Source organism: Spea bombifrons, chromosome 1, assembly GCF_027358695.1.
Source record: "Spea bombifrons isolate aSpeBom1 chromosome 1, aSpeBom1.2.pri, whole genome shotgun sequence".
Classification (NCBI taxonomy): Eukaryota; Metazoa; Chordata; class Amphibia; order Anura; family Pelobatidae; genus Spea; species Spea bombifrons.
The window spans coordinates 26,116,895-26,136,236 of record NC_071087.1 but is presented as its reverse complement, the minus strand read 5'-3'; the positions used below and the strand labels follow the sequence as shown (position 1 = coordinate 26,136,236).

Genomic DNA, 19,342 nt, shown 5'->3' with positions numbered 1-19,342 from the left:
ATATTTAATATGGAGGACGTTGATGCTCCATGGAGCAATCAGACGGGGCCCCTGCTTCAGATTTCTGTGTTGCTGATTGCATCGAAATCGAAATCGAGGCATTACAGCAACATTGTTTAGGAGAAGATTGCAGATTGCTTTCTATACCCGTTTAAAACCATCAAATGGCCCTTTAGAGCTTTAAGACCTTCAGAAAATGTAATAATAAAAATAAAAACAATAAAATTAATATACTTAAAAATGTAAAAGTAGATGCCCAAACACCGCGTGCCCCTCCCACTAGAAATATACATTACAAAACCCCTTTCTTGCCCCCAAGCCAAAGTACAAAAATAAGAAGAAAATAGTGTCGAATGTAAGGGGGGATTTGTGGAAGAAGTTCTATGTAAAAATGTTGGTTTTTTTTTTTTAAAATGTAAATGGTTTTTTACATACTATTTATGATAATGACAGACTATACAAAAAGGGAGTCATGGGTGAACAAAGATATGCAAAAAAAACTGGTCGCTTAGGTAAACCCTTGTGTCATGATAGGGTTAACAAACACCTTGAGTATGCTGGGTAATAGAATTTTACAGATCATTAACAGATTATGTGCAACTTCAAAAGGCTCAGTTCCTCACTAATAACCCTTGGAGGCAATCTGTGTTGTGCCCATAGTACCATTGCTAATGTCCCAGAGTCACCTATCTGATCCAGACTGTTCACTTGGTGGTCATGAAGGAATAGAGGACTCTGTACCCAGCTGGCATCTGCATCATTATTATTACTACTATCTTTTAATTAATAAGCACCAACATATTACGCTGCCCTGTACAATTCAAGTGAGGCACTTAACATACATAACAAATATACATTAATACATACACATCAGGAGTTGAGAACCCTGTCTATGAGCTTGCCATGTAGCGTTATGGTACTTTTATACAAAGTTCCGGTCAGGAATGGTGGGCTTTTGAGGGCCCTGCTCGAGAGCTTACAATGTAAAGGAATAGTATGGGTAATTGCAACAAAAAGAGGGGTAAAAAAGAGGGAGTAATAGCTCTCTTGTAGAAGTAGCTAGGGCTAAGTGGGTTCAGCATGCGAACGTGGATGTATAAACAAAATGTATAGAGAGGAGGATAAAGTTAAAAAGGGGAGGGGTTATGGCTGTAGGGGGCCAGAGGGAGGAGATCAGGACAACGGAATGTGCAAACAGGTAAATACCAAACTTTGGCCAAAAAAGAAACAAACTCCCCAAAAAATATATTTGGTACAGAAAAACAGGCATAATTAGACAAAATATGAATTAAGAAACTTGCGTGCAGATCTGGCATAGTTGTCCGAATGTAAATTGTAATACATTTTCTATCTTGCAAGAGCTTGGCTGGAGATGGTAGTGAGCAGGCTGTTTGTTGTGGTACAAGAAAGCTACAAGAGGAGAGAGTCATCCACTGGACAGCTTTGGAGATTTGTGAAATTTAGTAGGTGACCACACAGAGGCTATTTGTATGCCCATCCTAATTAATAACTGTTTTTCGATTATTATTAGACGTGGTAAAGATGAACACAATGAGGGTATTTAAGTTAAGGTATTGCATGTTAAACAGTCTATAGCAGATTGGTCCTTTCATTGCCTCTTCTAAAGGTTTAATTATAAAAAAATATAATCACATAAAATTATCAAATTACATGCCAAAAATCGACCAGTGAAATTATTAAATGTTCCTGACAAAGATTTAAGTTAAAATGTAACGTGATTAAATAATTATTTATTGAGTGTTTGGCCCGTTCAACAGTACGGGGAGCAAAGTTTCTGATGACAAATTGAAATACAATTGTATACGAGAAACAGCAACTTTGAGTTATGAAACTACTTAGCGTCTTATAAATCTGCTTTAGGATTTTTTATGTGTTTAGGGGATTTTCTTTCACGTAATCATTTTACTTCCAATTACAATCTCATTTATGGAGGAAGACTTTGAGGCAACTTTATTGATTTGAGAGAAATGTTGAACTTTACTATAGTCTGTTTAACTTCCAAATTGTGCAACGCAGTGTAAATACGCTTTCCTTTTTGTTAGAAAAAAAAAAAAAAAGTACAAATGTAGAAAAAAACAAAGTTAACTCCGACAAACCTTTGGAGAAAAAGGAGAGCAAGTAATACAGGTAAATTTTTCCCTAATTTATGAACTATTACATTTATGCTAGATTACATTAAGCAACATTTAACTTTAATACACCAATAACATGGCATAATTCATTGGAATTATCATAACAATGTTAAATCACAGATGTTTGTGGCAGGTACTTAGCTCTGAATTCAGTTATTAAATTATTACACGACTAATAGGTGGGATTTTGATAATACATTGTGCATTATGGCTTTTGTACATAGTTTGCAGTATTTTTTCCTTGTAGGATGAATTGGCATTATACGGTACTCTTTTGCTGCTTTACCTTATTTTCTTTTGTACGTGGAGGTAAGTACTATTTTTCATTATTTTTTAGAGGGATGTTATAAGGCATATGAATAAAATTTTGAAAAAAAAGGTAATAAGGCAATAATAAGCTTTAATTACAAAAAAATATAACATGCACTATGAAATAGGGGCAAAAAGGCAAATAATTAAAAACAAACGGAGGAATAAAGCACTGAAATTAATGAAAAAAAATATTAAAATACGATTGGCAACATGTAAACTACAAACTTGGAGATGGAAAAATGTTGCATATATATCTATATTTATAGATCAGATTAACCCAGGAATGCAATTTAACTAATATAGGATAGTATTGCTAATATGTATAATAAAAAAAAAGTTGTGTGTTGTGAGGTGGAAAATACTGCAAATAGTACAATAGGAAAGATTTATAAAATATATAAAAATGTATACTTTTGTTTTGTGATACTTATGGATTTATTCTCCCTTTGGTATTATGCTTTGTTTTAAAAATTGTAATGAAAAAAAACAGTATTTGGACTGCTTATTTTTGTATAAAACTCCTCTTTTTTGTAAACTGATAATTTAAGGTTAAATTCACTAATGCAGTTTGTCAGCAGAATGTGTATGACAGTTATGTGGTCAACCATTATAAAGAGCCATCTCTGGCAGTTTTTTCTTCAAGATGGGCAGAGCTTGCCCTGTATAATGCATAATTCAATCTGTACGGTGACTTCAAAATCTTACTGACTAAAAAAGTACTTTCTAGAGGATCACTCAAGCTACATCCCCTCCCAACAATGCAGACAACCAAGGACAGACATATTTGTTATATGGGTCCAGGTTACAGGTGTGATAAGCATGATTAGCGATGGAGCTTTACAAGGACTTTTTATGTGACAGTTTGACCCATGGATGGCTACATAATGCATTTAGGAAAACCATAATGGATTTTATTTAGACAATACCATTTTTTAAACACTTTTTGTGATGTTTCTATACTTATAACTGCGTCTTTGAAAACACTTTTTAATATGTTGGGGCAGAGGGACTTGTAGTCCAAAGAATTATTGTCCTTCCCAGAAAACCCATTGGGAGGTGTAAAACTATTCTTGGATATAAATATCCTATATAGCTATCCAGAATATTAGACCAAGGGCCAATTAAGTTCCCTAAGTCTAATTGCATCTTGCTAAATAACAGAACATAGTACAGCTGTAGGTCCACCAAATTCCTAACATCAAGCAAATGTAATTATTTATTCTGGTTTTGGCAGTAAACCACTGGCTATACACCTTAGAGTACACTTAGGTAATAGCACTGAGTGTACAATAATCACACAACACTCAGGTAATAGCACTAAGAGTACAATAATAACACAAACAGCAAATTGTTAAGGATACTGTTAAAAAAAAACAGATTGCATGAGCTCTTCCTTATCTTCATACTTTGAACTTTCTAGGGTAGGTTACACAGAGCACTCTCTCTCTTCTGGCGGAGTGACTTTGTGCAGGGGCTAGGCATGTGTAAGGTGAGGCTAGACCCAAAAGTATTTAGGAGGAGGAAACTGGGCATGGAGCAGGAGAGTGAGGGCAGGGAGAAGGCAGAACACAGTGACCCGGAAGACTCTTCCTGGCTCGGAGACCTGGGGAAACAGGACTTTACCTGGCAGGTTCCCAGGTATGCTTATTTGTGTTGGTAAAGGGAAAAACCTAAGAAAATATAATAAACAAACAATTTCTCCTTTGCAAGCATATTTAGCGGTGACCGTTCTCTTGTTAGAATGCAGATCTACACTAGAAAACAATGTGTACTTTCAAGGAGGAGACCATGCTTCACTTTTTACACCTGATGCTGAATATTGTCAGCTAGCATGTACATTCCATCCTCGTTGCTTGATGTTTTCATATCTCCCGGGAACCTGGACGAGACAAAAGGAAAGGTAAACAAATGCAATTATGCAATTTTAATATTGGTTCTGGTAGCTAAGTGAAGAAATCATTTTGGTGTTAAAATAATAGGCACAAAAGTAATAAGCCTATTTTCCTTCCTTCAGTTTGTGTTATACTTGTTGATGTTGTTGTTAATTTTGTTACCGTCCTCTCATTGTGACAAGAGTAATAATGGTTGAGCAAAATACTAGATATCCATGATGCCTTGAAATGATAAAATTACAGCCGGGAAGGGAACAAAACAGGTCCTGATGAAGAAGGCATGGATATCAGCCAAGTTGTTGCAAAGTAAGCTAACTGGTTTTGAACATTGCAAGGAGTTTCTGGTTTCCTACAATACTGATTAAAGGTTTATACAGTGATCATGGGCTTCTTCAGGGTCATTGCAATCTAAAGACACAGGGAAGCAATCAGGGAAAATTGTGAAAAATACTACAGTACCATCCGATGGGAAAAAAAGTGGCAGCATGTCTATTAAAAAAACTTTTTCTTTTAAAAAGCACCAAACTATTAGGGTGCGGCCTATATACGGGGGCGGCCTATATCCGAGCCAATACGGTAATATTATACCACTCTCTTTAACCCTATGCTTTAATATGACTTTTAATTCATGTCACTGGTATTTGGTTTTCTTGTTTTTTTTTTCTTATTTTTATTATTCAAATTATAGGTTTGCCTGTTTTTTAAAGGATAGTGCCACGGGTACACTGCCCAATGCCACATTGCAAGGGTCAATTTCAGGATATTCATTAAAAAACTGTAACAATCAAATAGATGGTGAGTAGTTTTATTAAGTTTTTAGTAAATTCAGTATGGTTTGTAAATGGCCATTAAAAAAAAAAAGAATGGGACAAATTATGTGCTTTTGTATAGCGCATAAGGTGTCTAGGGTATATCTGAATTTAACATAAAGGAACAGTCATTAAAAAAAAAACCTTAATGAGGAAGAAAAGACACTAACATATGGATGAGCATTTATATTTGTACCCATCTATTCCCAGTCATAACTGACTAGTTAATACTCACTGACTAAAGAAGAAATTATGTTTGCTGTTTGCTTTGAAAATGTGTCATATAGATTACTGCATTGGTATGTAGGAACCAATACTCAAGTTGTAAATAATTGTATTTATAATAAAGAGCCAGAGAGCAGTATTTTGAGGTTGCTATATATATATACCACAACTACCTAGCTGAATTATTATGGACTCAAGGAAGGGCCCCTGTCCCTTACATTATTGTCTTAGATGATTTATTTAAAAAAAAACTAAAGTGGAATAAATAGACGATCCCAGTCATTCAAAGAGGTAAATTATTGTGCATTTTCCTTGTTCTTTAGCTTGTAGAGACAAGGTGTTTTCTGGAATTGATATGATAGGAACCAACTACAACATCACTAATGTAAAAAATGTGGAGCGATGTAAGGAACTCTGCACCAACGACGTACACTGTCAGTTCTTCACATATGTCACAGAGGCATTCCACAGTATACAACTTCGGTGAGTAGACTATATGGTAAGTACTGATAAAATTAGAGTGCTTAAGGATCTGAGATTTCTTTCACTTCGCTTTTTGAGATTTTTTTAAAAAATATCAATCATACTACTAGACTAAAGTTATCACAACCATAATATTTCCCTTGACTAAAATATGTGCAAGCTTCATTTGATATTTTAGTATATGTTTTCTATATATTCTATGCTATTTCTCCCCATCACTTACCTTTCTCCTTTCTGAAGTCCTTCTTCTTGCAGGGCTCCATCTTTGTGGCCTGACCTCATATCAACACTAGCATTTTAGTACATATATGTGTGATCCATCCTCTGGCTGTTACTGCTTTTGGTCTGCCCTACACCCTTGCCTTACGCTCCCAGCCTCGCCCCTATTCAAGTAGTTCAAAAAGCACTGAGAACATATTTTTTATTTTATTTTTAAATCTTTGATACTACTATGTCATGCTTTAATTTATCAAGTAATGTGATCTGCAATGTGCCCTGTGCTATTTTTACAGAAATGTGTGCTATTTCAAGTACTCCAGTAAAGGAATGCCAACAAGAATACGACAGCTAGACAATGTTATATCAGGTTTTTCCCTGAAATTTTGTGGAAAATCTACTCTAGGTATGTCCTTTTCTGTTTTTCTCATTTTTTTTACCTAATTTTGTTTTTAGTATCCTTGCTCCTCTTGTCTCTGTTCCTTCTTTTTTTTTTATTCCTTTTTTATTTTTCCATTATTTCATTTTCTAGGTTGCCGAAGAGATTTATTCCAAAATGCACATTTTTCCGGTAGCAATCTAACAAGTGTTCTAACCCCAGATGTACACACGTGTCAGAAGATTTGTACATTCTATCCAAACTGTTTGTTTTTTACATTCTTAAAAAAAGAATGGTCTGATCCACTACAAAGGTTAGTTCCAGTTCCAGTTCCAGTCACACTAATCATGATGCTAATAAATATACAACTTGTAATGATAAACAAGAAATAAGTTAACAAACTAAGTATAAATGTTGTTCTAAGCCCATTAGTCCATAGCAACAGTAATTCCAGGATAACGTTTTGTGCCATTGATTGGAGACACAATGTTGATAAATTCATTAATGAATTATTTAATTATTTAAACACTAAAGTTCTGCTGCTGTGGTTTCACAAGAATTAACCTGACATTTAGTAATGGTCATTTAACATCATGAAAAATGAATATGTTAATAAGGGGCATATATTGGCAAGCTAAATAATACATTGTCCATCACTCTGAATGTCTGCTATGGAAGTATAAATTGCTTGTTAGTATAGCTAAATGGGAGTTACAGTATGCCACAGTATATATATATATATGCTTACAGATAATATATGCCTCTAATGTCTATTTAACAACCTCTGTTGATTTATGCTTTTATACGGCAATTTAAATTGGTTTATTTCTATCTATACATTTCATTTTTTTCTTTCCATTTAGGAATCATTGCTACTTAAGGACTTCAAAAACTGGACTGCCAGATGAAGCCATAGAGAAAGAACATGCCATATCTGGCTTTAGTCTTTTAACATGTAAATTTAGCCCTTCAGGTAAATATATATTTATTTGTGGACAGCGTCGGACAAAGTAAGAAAATGTCTGCGAGTGGGATTGGTATCTGATGTATATCATGTGGTGTGGCATATTGGAGATTTGTAAGCCTAGGAAATGGCTTAACATTACAATAGATACAAGGCCTACCAAACAGGTGTAAGCATGCTGCAAATACAGTGTCTTGGCTTTACAGTGTATACAAAAAAGGTGCAATTAAACTTATTGTGTCTATTCTTTTATCGTTGGCCTATAGCCTGTCCAATGCCAGTTCTCACTGATATGGAATTTCATGGGACTGACTTGATTGAACAAGATGTGGATGGGGAGCAAAACTGTCAGCAACTTTGCTCAAAGACACTTCGTTGCCAGTTTTATACCTACAAACCATCAGTCTGCATGCAAGACAAGTGAGTCTCCTTTGTGATTTGAATCTAATTCCTCTTTATTACAGCTAAAAAGGGGACATAGTCAATGTGCTAGTATTATATCGATTACATAACACATTGGTATATTTTATTGCGTTTATGTGAAAATTAGCAGCATTCTTTTAATGTGCATTTCTGTGTGTTTATTTGAGGTGTAAATGCCATCTGAAGATGTCTTCTAATGGATTACCAACAAGCATACTACATGGAAAAGGGGGCATCTCTGGATTTTCGTTAAGGATGTGTAGAAACAGAACAATTACAGGTAAAAATCCTTATTTTATGTAAATGCAAAGTTAAAACTATTATGTAGCACAATTATAGTACACAGTTAAGCATTTAGAGGGTACAAAAACTATGGTGCTGAAAAGTTATTAAATAATAATTTTCAGCCTTTCTGGAAGCTTATTTCCAGTTTCCTTTAACTGCAGCAGCACTGGTGTTTACTTTCAGAAAACAAATGATGAGTGTTTTCCTTTCTCCCGAAGGATGCGGACAGCCTGTTGAATCAGAAAACAGGATTGTAGGGGGGAAAGACAGCTCTCTTGGAGAATGGCCATGGCAAGTAAGCTTGCAGCTTAAGCTATCCACCACTTTTAAGCAGCATGCATGTGGTGGATCCATTATCAGCAAACAGTGGATAATAACAGCTGCCCATTGTGTCACTCAGTAAGTACCCTTTGATAAAACGTGCTTTAGTTAAAATAAAAATGCCATACTATGTAAGATCAATTACCGAAATCACGTCATAGGGAGACAGATAGACAGCTCTCCTCTCCATTACCTTTTTATTAATCATCTTATTTCCTACTGCAATTTCTCTGACCTTACTGGTGTTTGGCCTTGACTTAAGTTCAGGATAGCCATTTGCCTATTTTGTGGATCCTTAAGGACTCATTAAGTCCTCTTCATTGTATTAACCTTCTGCTCACTTCTAACTTCCAGCTTCTCTAGTATGTAAATAAGCAAAAACATAAAGGAAGAGAGTGTGGCCTCAGACTTTGTTTGCCAAGGGAGTTAGAAACCTTAGAGATGGGCTTGCTTCTGAGTTAACCGTAACCCTTCTCCGTAAATAAATACTATTACAAGTAAGCTTTTGACGTTATATTTCTAGGTCATGGCTTCCTATCTTAGCATTTGTCCCCTTTAGAAATATACTTTCTCTTTTTTAACCCCATTATGTATTTAAATATTTCCATCAGCGGTGCTTTTATGAGTAATAGTTGCGAGTGCTAACTAGTACAGATATGAACAGTATCTGATTAAAACAATACATTTTTATATAGAATGATAAAAAATATATAATGTTAAAAAGACTGATATAATATACAAACATACAGAGCTATCATATCAAAGTTTTCAAAATAATGGAGAAACCTGATACATTTTGGCAATATAGGCTTCTTCAGAGGTAAATAATAGAGAATAATGATAAATAGTCCTATAAATAATATTAATAAAGAAGGATAGTAAGAAAAGAAAACAGAAGGATCAAAGCTCAGGCAGACGTTATTGAAAGGTTCATACCGATATGAAACATGTCAGTTTAGGGACTGAGGAAATTAAGGACATTCTGCTATATAAATGTTCTTGTTAGGAGAACAATAGATTGGTAAAACATGTTAAAAAAGAATGCATATAAGGTGCAGATTATGACTAGATAAATACAAACAAATATTCATGAATAACATAGTACATACCGTATATATTAATACAATGCATAACAATATAACAACGGTATAATGGTTGTATGAATATACACAAATTGCTAAAGATGACAGAGAGAAATAAATAGGGGAACTAACTTTGGGCGTAACTGTATAAATAAACAGTATTTTACTTACGGGTATTATTCTTAATATATACGCAAATCAGAATGGTTTAGGATAGTCATGGACCTCCTGCAGCCAATATAACTACAGAGTGTTCTATATCCTGTGTATAAACAAATGAAAACAAGCAAGGATTGATATAGTTGATATGATATTTAACCAAGTGAAATGTGAAAAATAAAAAGATGGACTTTTATTAGCTGTTTAAAACAATGAGTGATAAGGCTATAAACTTATAATGTCCAAAGATCTTAGTGTAATCAGTGCAGTGATGGTGCCTAAACCTTGTTAAGGACTTTCTCAGTAAAATAGGAATGTAAATATACACTTCTTAAAATAGAGAGAGGAGCAATAGCATTTGCCGCGTTGAAGAACATATATGTGATTCATGGCATTTGTGCGCAGATTTTTTTAAAATGAGGGAAGGGGTGGGCCAAAAGTGGACCTGTCGCCTATTTGAGATAGAGAGCAGCTGAAGTCAAATAAACTCTTAAAAAGAATAGCAAGTAGAATAAAAGTCAAGTCTTTCTAATGGTTAAGTTGCTTTTCATTAGTTGTAAAAGACCTATGTATGCCGTTAGACTGAATGGAGTTATAGGGGAGGGGTCAACCATGTCAGGAGCGAGATAGAATCTGGATATTGAAACATATTATTAAGATAACACTGTAAAGTACTGAGTGAATAAGGAGCGCAGAAATAGTATAACATTTTTGCAAATACTATTTGCTGAACTATTATGAGGATCTTGAGGACAACTGACAGCTTGCAGATCTATTTTACCTATGTAAGAAAAAAGGGAGAAAGACTGATAGGGCTGCGTACATTTTAATACGAGTATAAATAAATGAAGTGTCTGCTGTGTAAATAAAATACAAGTAAAGTTGAGAATTAATAGTGAGATATATAAAAAAGGGCTTTATCTTAGGAATATGAGTAAGTATTACACTTTGATCCAAAATCTTGCTAATATTGGTATCCAAACAAGTTCTGTTTATGTGGAATGCCAGCTGCTGTATAAAATGTATACAGTAAGGGGATGTAAACATGCAAGGAAACATAGAAAAGAGCAGATAAGAACCATTCAACCTATTTGGTCTGCCTGTATTTTCCTGCTGGAAAGACTCAAACCTTAATTAGTCCTTGGTCTGGTTTTAGATTTAGGATAGCTTTATGACTATCCCATGTATTAACCTCTACCACTGTGTGTGAGGATATGATGTTAGTATGTGTGTATGCAGGGGCGGGCTGGGCCGGGGGGCAATTGCCCCCCAGGCCGCCCTGAATCTACATTAAACGGCCGCGCGACCGCCCATTTAAGTGGCCGATTCGGCCACGCCAGGGCCGTCTTTAATGCCCGCAGCATCCGCGTTGGGCCGGCCGAATTGGCCGGCACACGAGATGCCATTGCAGCCGATGTGGCTGCGAGTCTTAAAGCGCCCGTAAGACACGCTGGCCGCTTTAAAATCATTAAGCGGCCAGCGTGTCTGCCCAGTGCCGCACAGTGTCCTATTCGATGTGACTCCACCCCCTTGAGAGACACGTCACATTGTCAATGTGATGGGCCGCTCAAGGGGGCGGAGTCACATGGAACAGCTCCTCGTGACAGCTAGAGGAGCATGCTGGAGGACAGCAGCAGTGAAGGATGACAGCAAAAACGTAAGTATTAAAAAGAATAAAAAAATAGTTGGAGTAATAGGCAGAAGGGGAGCCATATTCAAAGGGGGGTCTGCATGGGTCAACAATGGGGGTGGGTGGCTGGGTTCAATATACATGGGTCATTAACAATGCAAAAGGGGGGCATCAATACACAAGGGAGGGGGGCTGACTGGGGACATCACATAAATCAATACACAAGGGTGTTGGGACATAATGTACAAAGGGGGCTGGCTGAGGGGGCAAATCCACATGGGGCAATACACAAAGGGCATAATGTAAAAAGTGGGGCTGGCTGGGTGCACATATCCACATGGGGCAATACACAAGGGGGGGCTGGCTGGGGCATTAATACACAAGGGGCAAAAACAAACAAACAGCAAACCAGTGTGGAAAGCATTTTGGACGTGGGTGTCAGTGTGGCAGAGCCTGTCCTGGTGTGTGTGTGTTTGGATATCGGTGTGGCAGAGCCTGTCCTGGTGTCTGTGTGTTTGGCTGTCTGTGTGGCAGGGCCTGTTCTGGTGTCTGTGTGTTTGGCTGTCTGTGTGGCAGGGCCTGTTCTGGTGTGTGTGTGTGTGTCTGGGTTTTGGTGTGGCAGAGCCTGTCCTGGTATCTGTGTGGCAGAGCCTGTCCTGGTGCGTGTGTTTGGGTATCTGTGTGGCAGAGCCTGTCCTGGTGTGTGTGTTTGGGTGTCGGAGTGGCAGAGCCTGTCCTGATGTGTGTGTTTGGGTGTCGGTGTGGCAGAGCCTGTACTGGTGTCAGGGCGGGCTGTTTGGGGACAAAATTGGCTCACGCTGGGCTGTTTGGGGACAAAGTTGGCTCACTCTGGACTGTAATTTGTTAATGTTATCTTGATGCTTATCTTTTTTGTTACAAAGATTAGCTGTTTTTTAATGTATTAAACATAATTTTTTTTACTCCCAGTCCCATCACATTACATCAATATGCGTTAGAAAATCAGGAAAAGATGGGCATGGATGGTGTGCTGATTCGGTGGCACAACGGGCCACTTGACTAGACTTTCCCCCCAGGCCTTAGGCTGCCAGCCCTCCCCTGTGTGTATGTTACTGCATGGTCTTAGTGTGTGATTGTCTATTACTTTATGGTTTTAATGTGTGTATGTTAGTGTGTGGTGTTAGTATGATTGTGCGTGTTAGTATTTATACGAATATGTGTGTGGGTGTATGATGTTACAGTGCCAAGTACACTGCTTGGTGTTAGGATGAGATAGAGTTACAGAGAGTTTTGGTTTTCATGTGTGTGTTAGCACCCAGGGGTCATTAACCATAGTCTCTCCCCTGCTGCCATTCCATGTTTCAATTAAAATAATCAGAATAAAATGCTGCCACCTCCCCTTCATTGTATAACTCTCTTGGTGATCTAGTTTTAGGTGTGTTTTTGTACTTACTTTGGAATAACTGAGAAAAAAACATTTGCTTCATTCATTTTTTGGTCTATTTTTGCCTGGGGAATTGGTCTGTGAATTTATCTTTCATATACTTTTTATTTCAATTTCCGCTAAGCAGTAATCCACGGCAGGAATCTAAAAATGTACATTGTGGGTTCAGCCTTCTTTCTTCTTCTATACCCTCTGTAACCTGTAAAGTGTAGCCCTTCTAAAATAATCCAACTAACATAAATGTAATACCATGCTGTTTCCCTTGATCCAATGTTTTTTCTAGTTTCTTTATGACTCAAGGTCAATCTTTATAGCTCCAAAGACACTCTCACTTTAACCCAGTAGGAAATCTTTGTATCACAATCTTTTTATTTCAGTGTATTTACCCTTTGAAGGCTAGGAATGTTTTACTCATTAGAACAAGAAATATTACCTACCTTTGTAATTCTCTTTTATTTCTCTTTTAGTTCAGATACTTAAACACAAACAGGGCTTTTTTAACTTAAATTAAAGCTATATATTTTTATAATAAGGAATATACCATCAATGTAGTTAAAGAAAAAGAATCTCAAATAAATTCATTTACGGGGGAAATATTAGAAATGTATAGCTTTTTTCCAAAATTTCTTGTCCGATAAAGGAGTTGGGGTGGTTTTCATTTGCATCTAAATTTTTTATTTTCTTTACCTAGCTTTAACCTGCCTCGAGCATGGAATATTTATGGTGGGATAATAAAGTTATCAGACATAACCCAATCAACACCAGTTTTTGAAATTGAAAAAATTATTATTCATCCTTCATACAACGGAGCAGAAACTGGCAGTGATATTGCTTTGTTGAAGCTAAAAACACCCATCTCATATGATGGTAAGTACTCCTATAAGCTACATTGTACTTTAAATAGAATGAGAAATAATATTTCCCAATTTAGTCTTTTCACAAAAAAAATCCTCTTTGATACATAAAAAACAGCTACAATAATAAAAAAAGAATTTTAAAAAACATTAACAAGAACTCAAATTCTCCCCCAACCCACACGATGGTGGATGGGACAATAAAAGTTTATTATTTCCTGGCTTTCTATGTTTTCTATTGCATTTCTGGGAACCTACATAACTGGCCCTTGCTTCATTCTGTATCATTTCAGATGACCTGCAGGCAATTTGTCTCCCTTCAAAACAAAAAGCATTAACACTTCCTAATTCTTGCTGGATAACTGGATGGGGTTACACCGAAGAAAACGGTACACTTGTTTTGTTCACACATTTTCATTCAAGTTTTAATCATTTAATTGTGCTAAAGCTTTTTTTTTTAAACCTGGTCTATCTTTTTAGAAGTTTAACAACTTGATTTAGGGATTGGGAAGAGTGATATTTCTAAAAATATAATACAAAAAGAGTTACAATTGTTTTTTTTTTGGTAAGCAAGATTGTACACACAAGACAGGGAAACACCCAAGTAGCTGGAAACTTTAAAAGTTTTGCATGTTTACATTGCTAACTCATCTAAGTCTGAAGATATATTTCATAAGGTTATGTTGTAAACTTAGTGCTCAGTGCGCCACTTTAATAGAATTCCAGATTTTTGGTATGTGGAGAAAATCTAATCCTGTGACATTTCACATTTGAAAATGTCAAACTGCCTCCAGCAATATTATTTTATTTCTGAAACCTGTATTTTCATTGTGTGTGTGTATATATATATATATTTATATATTAATATGCATATATATAGGTAATCCTGAAGATGTCCTCCAAAAAGCTGAAGTCCCTATGTTGGCAAATGAGGAATGTCAGACAAAGTACTCCCCACAAAAGATAAATCACAAGGTGTTGTGTGCAGGATACAAACAAGGCAAAATAGATGCCTGTAAAGTAAGTTATTTAATAAATACTGCATATGTGGGTAGAGCTATGTGATATATAAAAACTGTTTGAAGTGAGGAGAATACATATTCCTGTAATCCTAGGAGATGAGAGGGTGGGGGGAGGAAATAAAATGCATGGGGAGATAATAAAAAAAAAAAAGAAAAGGGACACAGCTATTATATACATTATAGTGCATGTGATGGCTGGAGTGATACTTTACCCCAGGTATATTGTGCTTGTATAGTCAATACTGCTTGTGCATGTACAATACTTTCTGGCTGCCACTGTCAGAACCTTTTGCAGTCATTTGTGCTAGTCATATTTACTGTATATACCTGCAATAAAAAATAGCCATAATGACAAAAGTTACTATAAAAAGAATTATACTTTCTTTCTTGCTTTCCTCATACGTACCATACCTATTAAAAAAAGAAAACTTTAAATCAGCTTTTTTCTTATGTTATAGGGTGATTCTGGTGGTCCACTGGCATGCCAAATTGATAAAACATGGTACTTAATTGGCATTACAAGTTGGGGAGAAGGCTGTGCTCGTGCTGGAAAACCAGGCGTTTACACAAGAGTAGCAGAATATACAGACTGGATTCACGAGCAAATACAAAAGTAAGATAATGTGTGTAAGATAATAGAAGATATTGGGTCAAATACTTTTTCACAGTATATATATATGTATATATATATATATATATATATATATACATATATATATACTGTGAAAAAGTATTTGACCCAATATCTTCTATTTTTGGTTATTTAAATGTTTCAAATCCTCCAACTTATTTTAATATAAGACAAAGACAACATAAGTAAACACAAAATGCATGTCTATTTATTGAAGGTTAATAGTTCATCAAAATTATCTCCCTTTTGAAAAAAGTAATTGCCCCCTAAACCTTTAAATCCCCCTGGAGGAATTTTAGCCCTCACTTCTTGGCGGAATTGTTTTAATTCAGCTACATTGGAGAGTTTTTTAAGCATGAACTGTCTTTTTAAGTCTAGCTACAACATCTAAATTGGATTTTAATTTTATTTACAATGTACATATAATTTTATTTTTCAGAAACCAATGATCCAAATATCCTTCAGAAAATCGTTTGACTATATGGAAATGTTGGGAATTTCCAAGAATTGAATTACGCAAACTTGATTTTCCCATTGAGTCTGAATTGCTTGTACTATGTATAATATTACTAAAGAAAATAAAATAAACATGTCAACATGTTTTCACTGAATTAAGATCTGATTCCATTACAATTTTGAAAATGCTTGTTCACCTGAAAGAGCAAGGCCCACTCAGAAGCCTGGATCCTCATATTGAGCAATAATCCCCTAGTTAGCAGTCACATTCCTAGTGGATCATTAAAACAAATAAAAATCCAAACAGAGCAGAAGATTAATAAATGTAAATTGAGTATATCTGTAATACTTTAAATGAGGGACCAGGGTGTGGGTCTTATTGAAACCTCAGCTTCTTGTAAGTGTTGGTGTTAAGTTGTTTGTCTTTTCTTGAGTTTTCTCAAAGGAAGCTGTTCTCATGCCATGTACATTTGTATTACCGTATTGAGGTGATGTAAATAAGGTGATGGTTCAATCTTTTCTGCTCAGAAATTGCCTACACGTTTTCAGCCACTGGAATCAGTGTGAAAAACACTTAGTAGGAAGTCAACATTTATCATAGAAGAGTCCTGGACCTAGATTTCTGGACCGGTGGGGATATTACATCTCATCCTACATATGATCAAACTGTGCAAAATGTAGGATGGGCTTGCTGATTTTGGTTTATCTTGTTTGAATGTTCCAGACAAATTACCTTTTTTTTGTCTTTGGGCAACATTTTTCCAAAAAACAATTTACCCAATAGCTAAACACATCATAAACATACTAGGCTTGCTGTGCCTGTGCTATTATTGACAGTTTCCTCTCCTTACCTTGTTTATCTGGGAAACATGTCCACAAATTGCCTTTTTATCTTTATCTATCTGTTCTTGGCAATTTGCTACTCTGCTAACTCAGACGTGCAACCACCTCTCAAGGATAAAAGCTAAACTCATTCAGAGAATTCAGCCAAATGCAGCAGTACAATATTAACTTTAGGGATAAAGCTATACATTTATTTAAGTTTCAAAGTGCAACGTTGGATCTCTTATATGTATGGTCATGATTTATTTGGTAAGAATATCAAAATATTTTCGTTTTATGTTACATACTTTTAAATTGGAAATCTCTTCCAATTGCAGTTTGCAATTATTGTTTGTCAGTGATATATACCAGGAGCTATAATTTCTATACTTGATATACAATTTGTGTAGAAAAAAACCCACAAAAACATTGCTACCACAAATTTTGTCACAGCTGGTAGTAAAATGAATGCGTGGAAAGTGTTAAAATACCAGCATTTGAAATACCTTGGGATGTCTAGTTTTCAAAAATATATGGTTTGTTTGGGTAAATTGAATTGGCCAGGTTTAATGATGTCCAGAATAGAACATGGAAGCAGAAGGACCAGATGTCAAAACTCATAATTGTGCATATCCCAAATGTGGCTTTTGAGCCTCCGAATAACCTGACAAACCAATGCATGGGGGTATCACTGTACTCAGGAGATATTGCTGAACGCATATTAAGGTGTTGTTTTGAAGTGACATTTACCAGGAGCTGTATATTTACAAAATAAATTACCACAGAGTTTGACTAAGGCTGGTAGTAGAATTAGTGCATGGAAAATATGAGCATTTGAAATACCTTGGAGTGTCTAGTTTTCAAAATATCTGATGAAAAACTAGATGGTTTGATGGGGCAAATTAAATTGACCAGCTTCAAAGATGTCCCAAAATAGGACAAGGGGACAGGATTAATAGATTTGAAAAAATGGCTTTGAAATAGCAGAACACTACTTGAACCTATTGCCCTACACCTTGCAAAAAATGAAAAATGTACACCATATTTTTTTTTTTATAAGAAATTAGATGATATGATCCCAAAAATGGTCTGAACAAAGCCCTTCTTGTTTTTACTTGTATGGGGACTACATGTATGGGGACATGTATGGGGACTAAACAAGAGAGAAGAAAATTACAGCTTAACATGAGTGCTGCAAAAATGAGCCACGAAGGGTACAAAAAATAAAAAAAAGGGGTTACAGTATTTGTGGGTTTAAATAAATTCAATATTACACCACATTGGCCAGCTAATACAATACATTCCCCTGCACTGTCAAAGTTACAAATGATTAAACATGTGAAATAATTGCACTGTACCAAAGACTTAAATGTACATCTTTCTCAGTAGAAAAAGTAGAGCATGTGTAAACAATATTAAGATTGAACAATATTTCTATACAATTTTTAAAAAATATGTTTTATATTGATTAGTATTCTACAGTGTGCTTGCCATTGCTTAGACCACTAGATGGCTGTATTGTATCAATTACTGAAATGTGCAATGAGGATAAAAGCTTTTTTATCATCATTTTTATGATTAGCCATTTTCAATTAAATACCATAACAGTGGTTTGTACAATTCATCCATAAAAGATAACTTTAGGTACATGTATTACTGCTCCAGGCCCACTGTCATTTTGCCAGTATACTGGAGATTTTTTTAAGTGTAAGTAGGATTTATTACTTTTAATGTTGGCTTCAATCTGTTACTCATCTTACATGACAATCTGCAAATTATTTCATGCCAGACAAGATCATATCAAATAATTCAGATCAGATACAGATTTTTTTTTTCCATTCCAGGTACCTGTTATACTTGGTGTATGCTTACAATGTAAATGAAATAATTTACATACCTACCATTGCTAACCCTGATACTAATGATTGAGCTACCCGTTATACAATACCATTAATTTATTTTCAGGCAAGTAAAGTGAAGCTCAGTTCTCTCTTTATAGTACTATTAAAGCACTATTCCTTAACTACACCCCAAGAGCATGAGTTTACAGGATCTCCTTAAATAAGCGGATGCACGTTAATTAGCATTGGTTTTTTCTGGACTGAGCTAATTATGGGAAGGAAGAGTTGAGAAACCAAACCAGGTGCATAAGTATTGCTAGTAATTCATTGTCCTGTTAATAACTCTACAGAGACAAGTTAATTAACAGTTAATATATGAAATGGTTTTTATTAAGACTGATGTTTAATACCAACAGCATCTCTGTCATGTCATGGCAGTTATATAGGTATTACACATACCCATGAGATAACTGAATTAAAAATAAACCCATTTTAAGCTTGGGGAGTGCAATGTGGCAGACGAAGTGGCAATTAAAGTCTTTCTCTATACCAGTCTTCCAATTTGAAAACAAATTAATGTTTTATTAAAAAATTCAAACGTTTTAATTAACTGGCCCAACAGCGAGACTCGGGGCCAATGGGTGGATGATGAGGTGGTTAAGGCACTGTAAGGCCGGCTAATGATGCAGCTGCCGGTTGGATGTGTGCAGCCGTACATTATATTTTCATGCCCATGTAATGTCGGCCCAAGCATATCCATGCTGTTATATATTTATACAGTGTAAATACTTTAACAAAGTCATGATGCTTTATTTTAATGGTTACTACTACTTACAGTAGCTGTTCATTTAATATATTTACTCACTATGCTATACTCCTGTAATTTTAATCTTAAACGTGTTTATATTTGTGTCCACTTCTATTGAATTAATTATTCCCCTAAATTATTTTTCGATTATT

At 35.6% G+C, this 19,342-nt stretch overlaps 1 protein-coding gene across 2 annotated transcripts; it reads left to right on the top strand.

Annotated features, from left to right (window-relative positions):
* Nucleotides 1-1,950: 1,950 nt before the first annotated feature.
* KLKB1 (kallikrein B1) lies at nucleotides 1,951-15,874 on the top strand. 2 transcript variants are annotated; one of them, XM_053455199.1, is made up of 16 exons: nucleotides 1,951-2,148; nucleotides 2,401-2,462; nucleotides 4,176-4,365; nucleotides 5,046-5,152; nucleotides 5,715-5,874; nucleotides 6,387-6,496; nucleotides 6,623-6,782; nucleotides 7,333-7,442; nucleotides 7,700-7,853; nucleotides 8,024-8,136; nucleotides 8,360-8,540; nucleotides 13,448-13,623; nucleotides 13,904-13,999; nucleotides 14,491-14,630; nucleotides 15,091-15,245; nucleotides 15,703-15,874. In XM_053455199.1, exons 2-16 carry the CDS (start codon nucleotides 2,402-2,404, stop codon nucleotides 15,710-15,712), a joined length of 1,923 nt encoding a protein of 640 aa, XP_053311174.1. In that variant the 5' UTR covers nucleotides 1,951-2,148; nucleotide 2,401; the 3' UTR covers nucleotides 15,713-15,874. The 2 variants fall into 2 exon arrangements, with proteins under 2 accessions (XP_053311174.1, XP_053311182.1); XM_053455207.1 differs by having other exon boundaries at nucleotides 1,952-2,148; nucleotides 4,206-4,365.
* Nucleotides 15,875-19,342: the final 3,468 nt, after the last annotated feature.